Source organism: Vanacampus margaritifer, chromosome 13, assembly GCF_051991255.1.
Source record: "Vanacampus margaritifer isolate UIUO_Vmar chromosome 13, RoL_Vmar_1.0, whole genome shotgun sequence".
Lineage (NCBI taxonomy): Eukaryota > Metazoa > Chordata > Actinopteri > Syngnathiformes > Syngnathidae > Vanacampus > Vanacampus margaritifer.
Window position 1 is genome coordinate 2416887 of NC_135444.1, and position 14640 is coordinate 2431526.

Below are 14640 nucleotides of genomic sequence, written 5' to 3' on the forward strand. Positions count from 1 at the left end.
AAATTGTGAATAAAAACTGAATGCAATTATGTGGAAGTGCCAAATTTCAATATTTTGTTCAGAATAGAACATAGATGACACGTCAAAAGTTTAAACTGAGAAAATGTATCATTTTAAGGGAAAAATATGTTGATTGTAAATTTCATGGTGCCAACAAATCTCAGAAAAGTTGCGACAGGTAACAATAAGAGGCTGGAAAAGTCAATTGCACTTATACAATTACACAAAAAAACAGCTGGAAGACCAATTAACACTTATGAGGTCCATTGGCAACTTGATTGGAGTATAAAAAGAGCTTCTCGGAGTGGCAGTGTCTCTCAGAAGCGAAGATGGGTAGACAATCACCAATTCCTCCAATGTTGCGCAGAAAGATAGTGGAGAAATATCAGAAAGGTGTTTACCAGTGAAAAATTGCAAAAAGGTTGAAATAATCATCATCTACAGTGCATAACATCATCCAAAGATTTAGAGAATCTGGAACAATCTCTGTGTGTAAGGGATGCCCAGGATCTTCGGGCTCTTAAACGGCACTGCTCCTCAAACAGGAATGCTTACTGTAAGGGAAATCACAGAAAGGGCTCAGCAATACTTCCAGAAAACATTGTGGGTGAACACAATCCACCGTGCCAGCCGCCGTTGCCAGATGAAACTCTACAGTACAAAGAAGAAGCCATTTCTAAAGCAGACTAAGAAGTGCAGGCGTTTCTCTGGGCCACGGGTTATTTAAAATGAAGTGTGGCAAAGTGGAAACCTGTTTTGTGGTCAGACAAATCACAATTCAAAGTTCTTTGTGGAAAACAGGGGTGCTATATCATACTGACTAAAGAGTACAAGGACAACCCAAGTTGTTATCAGCACTCAGTTCATAAGCCTGCATCTGTGATCGTATAGGGTTGCATTAGTGCGTGTGGCATGGGCAGCTTCCACATCTGGAAAGGCATTGTCAATGCAGAGAGGTATATTCAGATTCGAGAACATAAGCTCCCATCCAGGCATTATCACTTTCAGAGAAGATCTTGCATTTCTCAATACGATAATGCCAGATCACATGCAGCACCAATTACAACATCATGGCTTCGTAGGAAAAGGATCCGGGTATTGAAATGGCCAGCCTGCAGTCCACTTCTTTCACTTATAGAGCACATTTGGCACATCATTAAGGGGAAGGTTCAACAAAGAAAGCCCAAGACAGTTGAACAGTTAAGAGAGATGTGTGTTAGACAAAAATGGGACAGCATTCCTATTTCTAAACTTGAGAAACTTGTCTCTTCGATCGTAAGAAGAGGGGATGCCTCACAGTGGTGAAAATGGCCTTGTCTCAACTTTTTTGACTGATGATTTGATTTGTTGACACCATGGAATTTAAAAGCAACATAGTTTTCCCTTAAAATTATACATTTTCTCAGTTTAAACTTTTGACCTGTTCTCTATGTTCTATTCTGAATAAAATAATAAAATTTGGCACTTCCACATAATTGCATTCAGTTTTTATTCACAATTTGTATAGTGTCCCAAGTTTTTGGGAATTGGGTTTGTACAAGTGAAATGCTCTGATAAATACAAGTGAAAAATGCTCTCTTAATTAGAGGGAAAGGCACAGATTAAGCTACAGTGCATACATCAAATAGACTTAATTTTGAACGATATTAGCATACTGTGTTTTAGGATCTGGTAGAAATTTCATCTTTAGAGCCGAAATTGTATTCCTGGTTAACAGGCATGACAAATTCTGATGTTCCTCAATTATTTCAGTTTTTAAGATCAATGACACAAATGTAAAAAGAAGCAGATAGTTTAAGATGGGCCAACTTTCGAAATGTTTTTAAGAAAGCCAAAGAAAACGCAACAAACCTACCGTTAGTTTTCATACTTCTAATTATAAGCTCCATGCAGCTATTGGTCAACTTGTTTCCTGTGTGTGTGCGTTTCCTGGCCTATGTTGTTCAGTAGTAGAAGTGCCTCTAAAGGGAAGGATTATCTGTCCAACACACAAGCTCTCACCGATTTACGCCTGTTTCCTGACTCCCCAGCCAGCTGCTCCGACCGATCCTTACATTCTTTCTCCACTCGCCTCCCTGTCCACTCCAGTTTTGTCCTCTCCTTGTGTTCTTTTGTTTTTTCTGCTGTTTTTCATCGAAGTGATGTGTTGTTCAGTGGGCTTCGCCAGGTCTTTGGGCCTGGCTCTGTTACCTCTGGCCCTTTGTTGTATCCTGGCCAATCTGCTCCTCTTGTTTCCTATGGGAGAAATGACATACATCCAGCAGGGGCGCCTGGCTAACTACATCTGGTACTTTGGTGGACTGGGTGGTGGAGGACTGCTGGTAAGTGGGAAAACAACAACAAAACATACTTTTTTATTCATTATCTGTATGGTATGGTCTTTAGAACAGAGAGAATAAATGATTTGGAAGTTTTCAGCTTTTCAATGTGCATTGCAAACGATTTAGTGTAACGAATACATACTTTTACTGTGATGTTCATAAATCTAACACTGTCTGAGGCTGGAAGGTAAACGATTGTGAATACCCAAACATTCAAATTGGTGTTGATAATTTTAGGGGGGGGGGGGGGATCATAGTGGTTGATAGATCAGGATAAAAGCAAGCTACGTTTTTGAAACCTGACTGGTTCTTCCATCCCACCAATTTGGTTGCTCACAATTACCAGCTGTCAATCTAAATGTAATTAAGCATTCACTGAAAATCCCGTCCGTCCGTCTTCTTCCGCTTATCCGGGGTAGGGTCGTGGGGGCAGCAGCTTTAGCAGGGAAGCCCAGACTTCCCTCTCCCCAGCCACTTCAGCCAGCTCATCCGACGGGACCCCAAGGCGTTCCCAGGACAGCCGAGAGACATAGTCTCTCCAGCGTGTCCTGGGTCGTCCCCGGGGCCTCCTGCCGATAGGACATGCCCGGAACACTTCCCCAGGGAGGCGTCCAGGAGGCATCCGAACCAGATGCCCGAGCCACCTCAACTGGTTCCTCTCAACGTGGAGGAGCAGCGACTCGACGCTGAGTCCCTGTCGGATGACCGAGCTTCTCACCCTATCTCTAAGGGAGAGCCCGGCTACCCTGCGGAGGAAACTCATTTTGGCCGCTTGTATCCGGGATCTTGTTCTTTCGGTCACGACCCACAGCTCGTGACCATAGGTGAGGGTAGGAACGTAGATCGACCGGTAAATCGAGAGCTTTGCCTTTCGGGTCAGCTCCTTCTTCACCACAACGGACCGATACAGCGTCCGCATCACTGCAGACGCTGCACCGATCCGCCTGTCGATCTCCCGCTCTAACCTACCCTCACTCGTGAACAAGACCCCAAGATACTTGAACTCCTCCACTTGGGGCAGGACCTCCTCCCCGACCCGGAGAGGGCACTCCACCCTTTTCCGACTGAGGACCATGGTCTCGGATTTGGAGGTGCTGATCCTCATCCCAACCGCTTCACACTCGGCTGCGAACCGCTCCAGTGAGAGCTGGAGGTCACGGCTTGAAGAAGCCAACAGCACCCCCCACAGAACTCCCCGAGGTACACGGTCAAACGCCTTCTCCAAGTCCACAAAGCACATGTGGACTGGTTGGGCGAATTCCCACGCACCCTCGAGGATCCTGCTGAGGGTGTAGAGCTGGTCCACTGTTCCACGGCCGGGACGAAAACCACACTGCTCCTCCTGGATCCGAGATTCGACCTCCCGACGGACCCTCCTCTCCAGCACCCCTGAATAGACCTTACCTGGGAGGCTGAGGAGTGTGATCCCTCTAAAGTTGGAACACACCCTCCGGTCCCCCTTCTTAAAAAGGGGAACCACCACCCCGGTCTGCCAATCCAGAGGCACCGTCCCCGATTTCCACGCGATGCTGCAGAGACGTGTCAACCACGACAGCCCCACAACATCCAGAGCCTTCAGGAACTCCGGGCGGATCACATCCACCCCCGAGGCCCTGCCACCGAGAAGCTTTCCAACCACCTCGGCGACTTCGACCCCAGAGATAGGGGAGCCCACCTCAGAGTCCCCAGACCCTGCTTCCTCAAAGGAAGGCGTGTTGGTGGAATTGAGGAGGTCTTCGAAGTACTCTCCCCACCGGTTCACGACGTCCCGAGTCGAGGTCAACAGCACTCCGTCTCCACTATACACGGTGTTAACGGTGCACTGCTTTCCTCTCCTGAGACGCCGGATGGTGGACCAGAATTTCCTCGAAGCCGTCCGGAAGTCGTTTTCCATGGCCTCACCGAACTCCTCCCATGCCCGAGTTTTTGCCTCAGCGACCGCCAAAGCCGCATTCCGCTTGGCCAGCCGGTACCCGTCAGCAGCCTCCGGAGTCCCACAGGCCAAAAAGGCCCGATAGGACTCCTTCTTCAGCTTGACGGCATCCCTTACCGCTGGTGTCCACCAGCGGGTTCGAGGATTGCCGCCACGACAGGCACCAACCACCTTACGGCCACAGCTCCGATCGGCCGCCTCAACAATTGAGGCGCGGAACATGGTCCACTCGGACTCAATGTCCCCCGCCTCCCCCGGGACAATGGAGAAGCTCTGCCGGAGATGGGCGTTGAAACTCTTTCTGACAGGGGATTCTGCCAGACGTTCCCAGCAGACCCTCACAGTACGTTTGGGCCTGCCTGGTCGGACCGGCATCTTACCCCGCCATCGGAGCCAACACACCACCAGGTGGTGATCAGTTGACAGCTCCGCCCCTCTCTTAACCCGAGTGTCCAACACATACGGCCGCAAGTCCGATGACACGACTACAAAGTCGATCATCGAACTACTGAAAATCCCTGGGATATGAATGTGCATGCACTAATGGATACAGGATTTACTGAAAATACTTGAAATGATCGCAATTTTATTAGTTAAATTATTTTAATGTACCATAAACCTTCTTTATTCCAACATTTTCATGAAGTTATTTTGGCATCATTCAATCTGCATGTGTTTACTTTTGTCCCCTGAGAACAGTGACGTTCTGTGTGAATAAACAGTTAATCCTTCTGCCCTGTACATGGTGCGGATCTGTGGGGTTTATACTCCCACTGAGCTGTTCCCTTTGTTTGGGTTTAAGGGGAGAAACAGATGAAGTTTATATTTTCCCACACAAGACTCACATTGTTGACTAGCGCAGCAAAGTTGGGTCTTCCTTACTCAAGATATCATTTCAAAGTTTGAATTGTATTTTTAAAGGCAAGGAAACAAGCAAAAGAAAAAAAAAGGCTTCACGGTGTCATGTTGAGCTGACTTTTAATGTTGAAAATCATAATTGGAGTTACTTTCATATCTGAAATGGTTTGTGTCCCATCGGCTTTCTGTCAGAATCTATATTTAGCCTACTTCCTCTCTCCTCTTGCAATTTTTTTTTTAAAAGCTCTTCCAGTCTCTCATTTGACTATATGACGTTATTGTGCTTGCATGTGTGCTTGGGAAAAAGCAAAACCTTGGGAACTTCACTCCCTCTCTTAGGATGTGATTGAACTTCCTGTGAGCAATAGGAGGGCACAGGGTAGAGAGGGAACCTTGGAAAACTACAAGGAATATGAAATTAGCATAATCATTCATCAATTGAAAAATATAGTTTAAAGGGGAAGTCAAGTAAAAAAAATGGTTTACATTTGTATGTTTACGAGTAAACATGACATTCTGATTAATATTGTGTTTGCGGAATATGTATTGAGCAGCAATATCCACCCGTTTTTGTCCATCTCAAGGGGCAGCCATTTTGCCACTTGGCATCAACTGAAAATTACATCACAGTTGCTCAGAGCTAATTTAACGACCAATCATGGCTTACCTGTTTTCTGAGTTTGGTCATGTGATGTTCGCAAGTTAAGTCATGATTGGTCGTTTTCAGAGCAACTGTGATGTCATTTTCAGTTGAAGGCAAAGGGCAAAATGGCCGCCCCCTAAAATGATAAAAACGGGTGGATTTTGCTGCTTGATTCCTATTCCACAAATACAATATGAATTAATAAATGCCATGTTTAGACTAGTAGGGATGCATAGAAGATATTATAGTAAGGAAAATTTTGACTTGACTTCCGCTTTACAATAGCCGTAATCTGCCTCCCTCATCCACACTGTATCCTATCTCTTCTTTTTTTGTAATCTAATGTATATTGTATTTTAGGGGATTACTCCATTACACATGACAACTTTATTTTCCTGTATCATTTTAGATGCTTGTCCCTGCTGTAACCTTCATCACTTTGGGAAAATGTAGTTGCTGTTGGAATGAGAGTTTAATGGTAAGATACTCACTTCACAGATGATTATTATCATCATCACATTATTATTTCACATCAATATTGAAATTGAATGCTTTTTGCATGTTCCCATTTCCTCAAAACACAGCACATACTGTTAAACAGTTGTATCAACAACTATATTACCCTACACCCTTTGGTAGGTGGTATGCTAATGCTAATCCAACCATGATAATTGAACAAGGGTCCTTTTGTAAGTTAACACGCAACACCGTGAGCTTGGCACACACAAGTCAAGCCACATGCGCAGCTGCTGTGTGTGTGCTGCTGCCTCTCTTATTTGTTTCATAATAAACAAATCGTATTAGACATTTAGGAAATAATATTAAGCCTCTTTAAATTGATGAAATGAACAAGAGTAGAAACTCCGAAATATCCAATGCTGCACTGACTGAATCTCTTCCAAGTAATTATATATTCCTGTTATTCTCCAGATGTGTGGATCAGTGTTGGCTGCCGTGGTGGGCCTGGTAGGGGCAAGCTACTGCTTCGTCATTGCAGGCCTTGCCTTGATGCAGGGTCCGCAGTGCTTCACTTCTCTTGGGTGGTCTTACCCCTTCGCAGATCAAGGAGGAAGGTAGCAAGATAGAGCCCATTATGACTCAGGCTGATGTGGTTTTACTTCATAAAGCAGCATAAACTACAAGATGCAACTGCATCTGTGATGTGAATGACGTAACTAACACTTATCTTTATCATAATGCAACAAACATTTGTTTATCCCTATTAGCAGGTTACTTTCAAGTTAATGGAGAATGATGTAAAATATTATTTGACTGATTAGATGGACTGCAGTCTTAAAATTCTTTGGGGAAAAAGTGACTGAAAGTTTTTTTTTTTTACTTCAAAAGAATCAACATACAATGGTACCTTGGAGTTTGAACATAATTCGTTCCTGCGAAGTGTTCAAAGTCCAAATTGTTCAACCTCCGAAATAATTTTTCCTACAGGAAATAATGTAAATGCAATTAATCCATTCCCAAGTTCCAAAAACAGAAAATTACTATTTTAATTTCTATTTATGTTTTATTTTTTTATTTTTTACATTTACAGTACAGTACAGTATTTAAACAATAAAAAAATATCTTACCTGACCTGTTGTGGTGTGATGGCATCAGTGGATGATAAATGCTATGTTAATGCTAGCTTTAGTTCAGTGCTGAGCTTGTGTATTTTACATTGGGCATATTGTTAGACTACTAAGCGGTCATTGCGTGCGTTGTTTAACGTCAGGCACATTGTTGAACAGCTAGGGGGTGGGGGTGGGGGGGACCTTGTGCCAGTATTTACAGAAGTAGTCATAATAGTTACAACGGCGCGATAATCTCCTTCCTAATTCCACTGTGGTTCGTAGCATTGTATGTTTTTCTTTGCTGCCACTGGCACTGTTGTCTTCCTTTGGGCCCATGGCGAAGAAAATTGGCGTGGAAAAATCAAAATGCACTCGCGAGTATGGAGCATCTCCGGGAGTATTCACGATCTGGCTGAAAATGAGCATTGTCTCAACTACCGCAACGTGAGCATTTGGCATTGCTCGGCTTCGCTCGGCTTCACTCGGCTACCCGTTTTCAAGGTACGTTCGACTTAGCTTGCTTTGCTTGGGTCGTCGAACTTTGAAAATATGAATTCAAACTCCGAGGCATTTTTTTGTCAGATTTTTTGATTTAAGTTAAAATTGTACGAGTTCTGAGACGTTCAAATTCCGAGGTTCCACTGTATTAGAAACACTTCTTATTCAATTACAGTGGATTCCTATACCATTGCAAACTGCAACCACAATAATAAATAATATTTAAAAATACCTTTCTGACAGAATCTCCTAAATAAATGTTGTAGGGGTGTGTAGGATTTACATCACTTGACATTCCATATGTACAGTAATTATAGCATCATATGAATTGATAAACAGAACTAATGACAGTTACTGGTCGTGCCTGAACTCGGGGGGCACCATCGGCACTTGTTCACATTAACGTCCAAGTCCCAAATAAACTCAAATCGCTCGCTTGTTGTACTTTTCCCGAAAAACGCTTCATAGTCCAAACATGTGAAAAATCCACTTTGATCAAAATATTCAATGTTTAACCCATTTGCTTCCAAAAACGTATACAAATATTCTATTTTAAACATTGCCATGGTCCCCAAAACGTATATACGTTTTTTATGTTGTTGTTCTATTTCGTCCCTCCCGCCCTGCCCTAGCTTAAAAACAAAAGTTACGTATGTAACTACAGTTCTATAAGTCCCGACTGACCACCAGGTGGCAGTGCTGAAACAACACGGAAAATCTCCCACGCGTCACTCGAGAAAGAATTCATAAAGGAAATGTCCATTGTTCCGGCTGATGTGACCCTCATGTATAAAGGAGGAGCGTAGCTGGAAACGTGTCTCTTTGAACTTTCTCGCTCTGTCACTCTGGCGGTGTTTACCGCTGTTCTTCGTCTCCGTATCCGTCGCTGGTGGCCTGTGATTGTGTTGATCAGGGCAGCGGGGTTTCCTGCCCCCCTTGGCTGCGACAGCTCAGTGTATTTTTCACTTTTTAATTATATGTATAAATGTTGGAGCTCCCCTTCCATCTTTGCATGGCTCCGCTCCTCATTGCTGAGTGAGGCTTCAAGTTCGTGGGTACTTATGATGGGAGTCAGCGACTGTTGATGTCTGTTTTAAAACTCGCTAGTGTGATACGGTTATGCGTATCTTTTTCGAACTTGTATTGCCTCTCAACCTATGCAACTCCGTCTATGGGCCGCCAGCCGCCTTGATGTTGGTTGATGGCTTCATGACGTCTACTACTTTATGACGCCACAAACGTTCACTTACGTGTTGCCATGAGCACTTGTGGATTTGTTTGTTCCGTTGGTGAAGAGGCCGATTTTCCGCCTCCTCTCCCACACGAAGATAGCAGCCTGTTGACTTGCGCACTCTCATTGCGCTTCGATTGGCGGCTGCTATGAACGACGACGCCTGTTGCAAGCAATGTGGTGGCTCCTTCTGGCCCGAAGAAGGATGCACTGACTGCTGTCTTGACTGTAACGCAGTAGCGACCGGTGCTGCGACGGTCCACACTCCGGTGAACACTACTGTTGTTGCGCCTCACCAGGACGCAGTGGCTGCCCAGGGGCGGTCATCGCCGACGGAGGCAATGGGCCCACCCTTCCCCGGGCAAAACGCAGGTCTGTTTCTCCTGCTGCCCATGATTATCGGATTAAGAAGAGTCGGGCTGACTCTCAGATTGCCTTGCAGTTGAGCCACTTTGGGTAATCAAAACCCTAATGCTTCTCAGGCCTCTGCAGTGGCGTTGCCCGATGCAGAGATGGACTTGCCGGATGCAACACTCCAATTGCCCTCCCAAGCGGACGACGTCTTTGAGGATGACGTCTCCATACGGGATTCTGGGCCATATTCGGGAATGGACTCCACTGTCCACTGCCCCGTCTTCTCCTCCATCTGACCGTTTTTCAGCTGGACAGGATTTGGTGTGTTCTGTTATGCTTATCGCTTTCTAACGTTTAATGTTGGACATGTCTGTTTTTTCTCAGCCCCAGACTGAGTGTGGCCTCTCTCCAATGGTCTACTCAACCGAGTCTTTTTGGATCCCGGAATCTCGTCTTTTTTTGACAGACCTATCGTGGAGGGGGGGGGGGGGGTCTGGAGCTGGGTTGGGGTGTATGGGGGGGGAGTGGTCGTGGGGGTAGCGGGGGCTGTGGACCGGTGGGGTGCCTGGCGGGCCTGCAGTGCCCCATCCTGCTCCGTTGGGTTGGGGGAGCGGGCCGTTTTGGGGTGGGGGGCGCTCCTGCTCCTGGGTTTGCTCTCCGGCCGGTGGCCCCTGCGGGGCCCGGGGGTTGTCCCTTGGCGCTGCCGTGGCCTGAGGGCCCCTGAGGTGTTGCGCTTGCTCTGTCCTAGCAGGGGTCGACTGCTCCCCTCTTTGGTGGAGATTTTCATGCATGCCAGATCCACCACACCAGCATCTATCGAAACTCACACAATCTGCTTCTTCCTCTGGTCGTTGAATCGGTGCAGGCTGGTGTCTGTGGATCTCACTCTGCTTCGTCTGTCCTTCCTTCCTTTCCTCAGTCTATCCTTTCGTCTCTTGAGGTCTCCCTGATTTGTTGGAATTTGGATGTTTCTGGGGTTGGTGAAGGACTCTGGTTGGTGGCCCGGTGGGTGGTGGGTGGTGGGTGGTGGGTGGTGTCTGGTCGGTGCTGGATTTCACTCTCCTTTCTTTTCTTTGGTCCTTCCTCGGGTCTCCTGATGGCCTCACAGCTCTGGCTGGGTTCTGAAGTGTTTGGTTTAGGTGAACGGTATGGGATTTTTAGGTGAACTAATGAATACACACTCACACGCACGCACACACGCGCACATGCACATACTCACCCACATACAAAATAAAAATTAATTAAAAAAAAAAAATCTAAAAAAAAAAAAAAAAGAACGAGCAATGATGATGACATGTCAAATCGGTAAAATTACCGAATGAACAATACTGAGCTCTCAGGAAAAAAAAAAAAAAGAAGGTCTGGTTGGCTCAGTCGCCCTTGCGTGAGCCCTCTCGGAAGGAACTGCGTCACCTCCCAGTGGTACCGGGTCATGTGTTCGGTTCTGCAGCGACTGGGGCCGGCTGGAGCACACAGTGTGTGCTGATGATGCAAGGAGTAAGTTCCCTTGCCTTGCCAGGCCCTATGCTCCGACAAACTCTAGCGGAGCTGCTCTCCTGGCCGCCCCTCTGTTACGTAATGTGCAGTCCTTTTGGCCTAAGGGGGGATACGGGCCTCGTCATCCCTCACAGGAACATGTCACGGACTTCCACTTCACTGTGTTGGAATACCTCCAATCTGTTTACGATAAGGGGCGTTCCCCTTCTACGATCAAGGTCTACGTGGCGGCCATTTCGGCCCGCCGTATTGCAGTGGATGGCAAGTCTGTGGGTTGCCATAACCTAGTGGCCTCCTTCCTCAGGGGTACCCTTCGCCTTCGTTCTAGGAACCCGCCTTGAGTTCCCACCTGGGACCTTTGTCTGGTGCTCGACGCATTAAGTCCCCTTTTGAACCGTTGGCCGAAGGGGAAATTCGCTGGCTGTCTCACAAGACAGTGTCTTGTGATAGCATCCGCTAAGTGGGCGGGGGAGCTCTGTTAGCCCTGAATTCCTTTGTTGGCACCCTGACGGGGCAGAGGTCAAATGCTACGTTTGTGCCAAAAGTTTTGTCTGGCTCTCAAGCCAACCACCCTATTTGTCTCGCTCGTTTTGCTCCACCGTCGACAGATGGGGTTGACGCCCCGGGGTTTTGTTGTCCTGTGAGGGCGCTCCGCTCTTATTTGGATGCTACGGCATGTTTCCGTGCATCCACTCAGCTTTTTGTGGCTTACGATAGCCCGAATAAAGGGGTTGCTGTATCCAAGCAACGCCTCTCACGTTGGATCGTGGAGGTGATTCAGCAGTCGTACCGGGTCTCTTGTCATCCCCCTCCTCCTGGGGTACGCAGTCACTCCACCTGGAGTGTGTCTACATCATGGGCAGTTCTGAAAGGAGTGTCCTTGGAGGACGTTTGTGTGGCTGCTTCCTTCTCCTTTCTCTTTCTCCTTGCACGTTCTCCAGATTCTACAGTTTGGATGTCACATCTCCTCATCCACTGGATGTGGTCCGGTGGAGGCCCCTCTGTGAGGTACACTTTCCCGGGTCTTCGTGACATCGCTGGTATTTGGCGTTCCGTGCTGTTTCAGCATCGCCACCTGGCGGTCGGGAGGGACGAAATAGAACGAAAGTTACGTATGTCACTACGGTTCTGAGTCCCGAACGACTGACAGCCTTGCTTGTCACTCAGGAACCTCGTGTTGGTTTGCGCAAGAAGGTTCTGAGAGACACGTTTACGGCTACGCTCCTCCTTTATACATGAGGGTCACGTCAGCCGGAACAATGGACATATCCTTTATGAATTCTTTCTCGAGTGACGCGTGCGCGTGGGGGATTTTCCATGCTGTTTCAGCACTGCCACCTGGTGGTCATTCGGGACTTATAGAACCGCAGTTACATATGTAACTTTTGTTTTTAAGCTAGGGCATACAGAAGGCTTTGAAGAAGTCGCTTAAGGCAAAGGTAGTTATTACAAAAAACGGCCAGCAGGTGGCAGCAGAGTGTAAGAGACCAGCCAGGGCTATGTTGCAGCAAGCTCTTTTCCCCAGTGTTTTCAATAGATTTGGTGAATATTGATGAAACTTAGCTATATTCTAATGCTAATTGCCGCAAAACGGAAACAGATAGAAATATACTTTGTTCCTAATGAAAGAAGAGACTAATCTTTCTATTGGTAGGTTCCATGTTTTTATAGCAATAGAACAATATTCAGCAGGCCTTACAAAATCTGTCAAAATCCAGTAAAACATCTGGGAGCGAAGGGGGTTGCTTAGATGAAAATGGCTGGGAGTGGATGAGTTAACTTAAGCACTTTAATAGCGCTTTATCTTCATACGTTTACCAAGCCATATTCACTTACCTCATAAAATGTATAATAAAAATAATAAAAAATAAATAGACAAACCTGCTATAAAAATGAATTAAAAGTACATAAATAATAAATATATAAATAAAAAATAACTATATATATATATATATATATATATATATATAATAATGAAAAAAGTATTCTCACCCCACAGGAAGGCTGGAGGATTTTAATCCGGAACATCAGAACTGTGAGGCAGTAGTGTGAACCACGAGACACTACACGACACTAACCTAGCCTCAACATTGTCCTACTGTGTATTAAAATATATATTTGTTCCACTTTATGGTCCTGCATTGTTAATGATTTTCGTCACAAATTGTCTGTTTCAGGTATCTCCTGCAGTCCGAGACGTGGTCTGTGTGCCTTCAGCCACTCCACATTGTCGAGTGGAATGTGACTCTTCTGTGCGTGCTGTTGGGTCTGGCTGTGCTAGAGTTCATCCTGTGCCTCTTACAACTGGCCAACGGTTTAGTCAACGCTGTCTGTCGGCCTTGTTGCTATAAGCAGGAGTATAGTTTGAATGCTTAGACACTAGCACCCAACATTGACATATGCCTAAATACACACTTGCATCATCTACACACTGAAGGCCACATGTCCACACAGGTGTCGACAGCTCAGTCCATTATTGTATTCATTTCAACACACCACACAGAAGCAATGCTTAGATTACACGATACATTATCAGTCCATGATATCCATGAAATGCACAAGTTAGAGAAGCACTCTGAGGATGACGATTTGAGGCCTGCCAACACTCCTATTTTGTTATAACGTGTAAAAATGTAGCAACTCAAAGACATCGATTAAGAAGACTACTCGACTACTACTGTCCTACTTCTCTCTGTCATTATAATTTGATTCATTTTTTCAGTTAAAATTGAAGAGTCTCTTAGCAACTGATGGGATAAAGTAAGCACAATTCAATCATCAAACTCTTGTTAGTTCACTAATAAATGTGAGATGCCTTGTACATTTTTTCTTGTGCGTGAAAGGCTGAAGTATTTGTCAGTTTGAATTCAATGTGCCTTCTTGTGACACATGTATTGTGTTGCGGAAGGAGGTATTTGTTCTATCCACTATTGTAGCATTAGTTCCGGACTACAAAATGTGTGTTTGTTTGTACATTTGTTCCTATTTTTGAAATACTTTGCCGTGGCTCCTAAATGCTAGTTCAATGTTAAAAAATGTTTATACATAGATATATTTTAGCGACATATTTTTATAATGCATGTTTGTGTTGCCATAAATAAAAAATATTTTCATTTCAAGCATATATGCATGATGGAGCACCAACTGCTGTGTTGTGTAATCAATTTCTGGGTTAGAGTTGAGGGGTTTCCACAATTTCCAACTCTAGAGCCATACTGACACATAAAGTAAATGTTAGTGGTAGTTTTTCTTGGTGAAGGGTTTTGGTATGCTCATTTGATAGAGCCCAGCAGTCCCTGCAAAAACAAACTATATTATTATTATTAATAATTAAAACAACAACAATCAAATACACCAGAAATATAACATGAAATAAAATGTACGTGAACTTTGTTATTTTACTGGTGTATGTTTTGTGGACAGTGCTTTGGTAAATCTGCGGTTGTTGTTGAGGTGATATTTAAATTAAAGTTGAGTGGAAAGAAATCAGGGTGCTAAGTCCAAACAAAGTGACAAGATGGGCACACCTGGAATAGACTTGAGTGTCTAGAGGCATCTGATTGGTAGACACAAGAACAGGGCTGACAAGATGGAGGAGACAAAAGCCTAAAGAGCAGATAAGACATGAACAAGAGACAGCTAAAAACAAAATTAAGTCAAATCAAAACAATGCAGAGATCAACAAAAACAGAGGTTGTGAACATTTTCAGATTAAACATTATTCAGGTTGTTTTTTT

General features: G+C 45.1%; 1 protein-coding gene across 1 annotated transcript; it reads left to right on the top strand.

The window, feature by feature from the left end:
- The first annotated feature begins 1845 nt into the window (after positions 1-1845).
- On the top strand, positions 1846-14047 carry tm4sf18 (transmembrane 4 L six family member 18). Its single transcript, XM_077585076.1, has 4 exons — positions 1846-2321; positions 6165-6233; positions 6686-6828; positions 13081-14047. The coding sequence occupies exons 1-4, from the start codon at positions 2142-2144 to the stop codon at positions 13277-13279; spliced, it is 591 nt and encodes a 196-aa protein (XP_077441202.1). The 5' UTR covers positions 1846-2141; the 3' UTR covers positions 13280-14047.
- Positions 14048-14640: the final 593 nt, after the last annotated feature.

Bases quoted from the DNA above. Each gene is read 5' to 3' on its own strand.
- tm4sf18 (XM_077585076.1), top strand. From the start codon at position 2,142: ATGTGTTGTTCAGTGGGCTTCGCCAGGTCTTTGGGCCTGGCTCTGTTA. The intron at 6,234-6,685 runs GTAAGATACTCA...GTTATTCTCCAG, and splicing joins GTTGGAATGAGAGTTTAATG to ATGTGTGGATCAGTGTTGGC. The intron at 6,829-13,080 runs GTAGCAAGATAG...TGTCTGTTTCAG, and splicing joins TTCGCAGATCAAGGAGGAAG to GTATCTCCTGCAGTCCGAGA.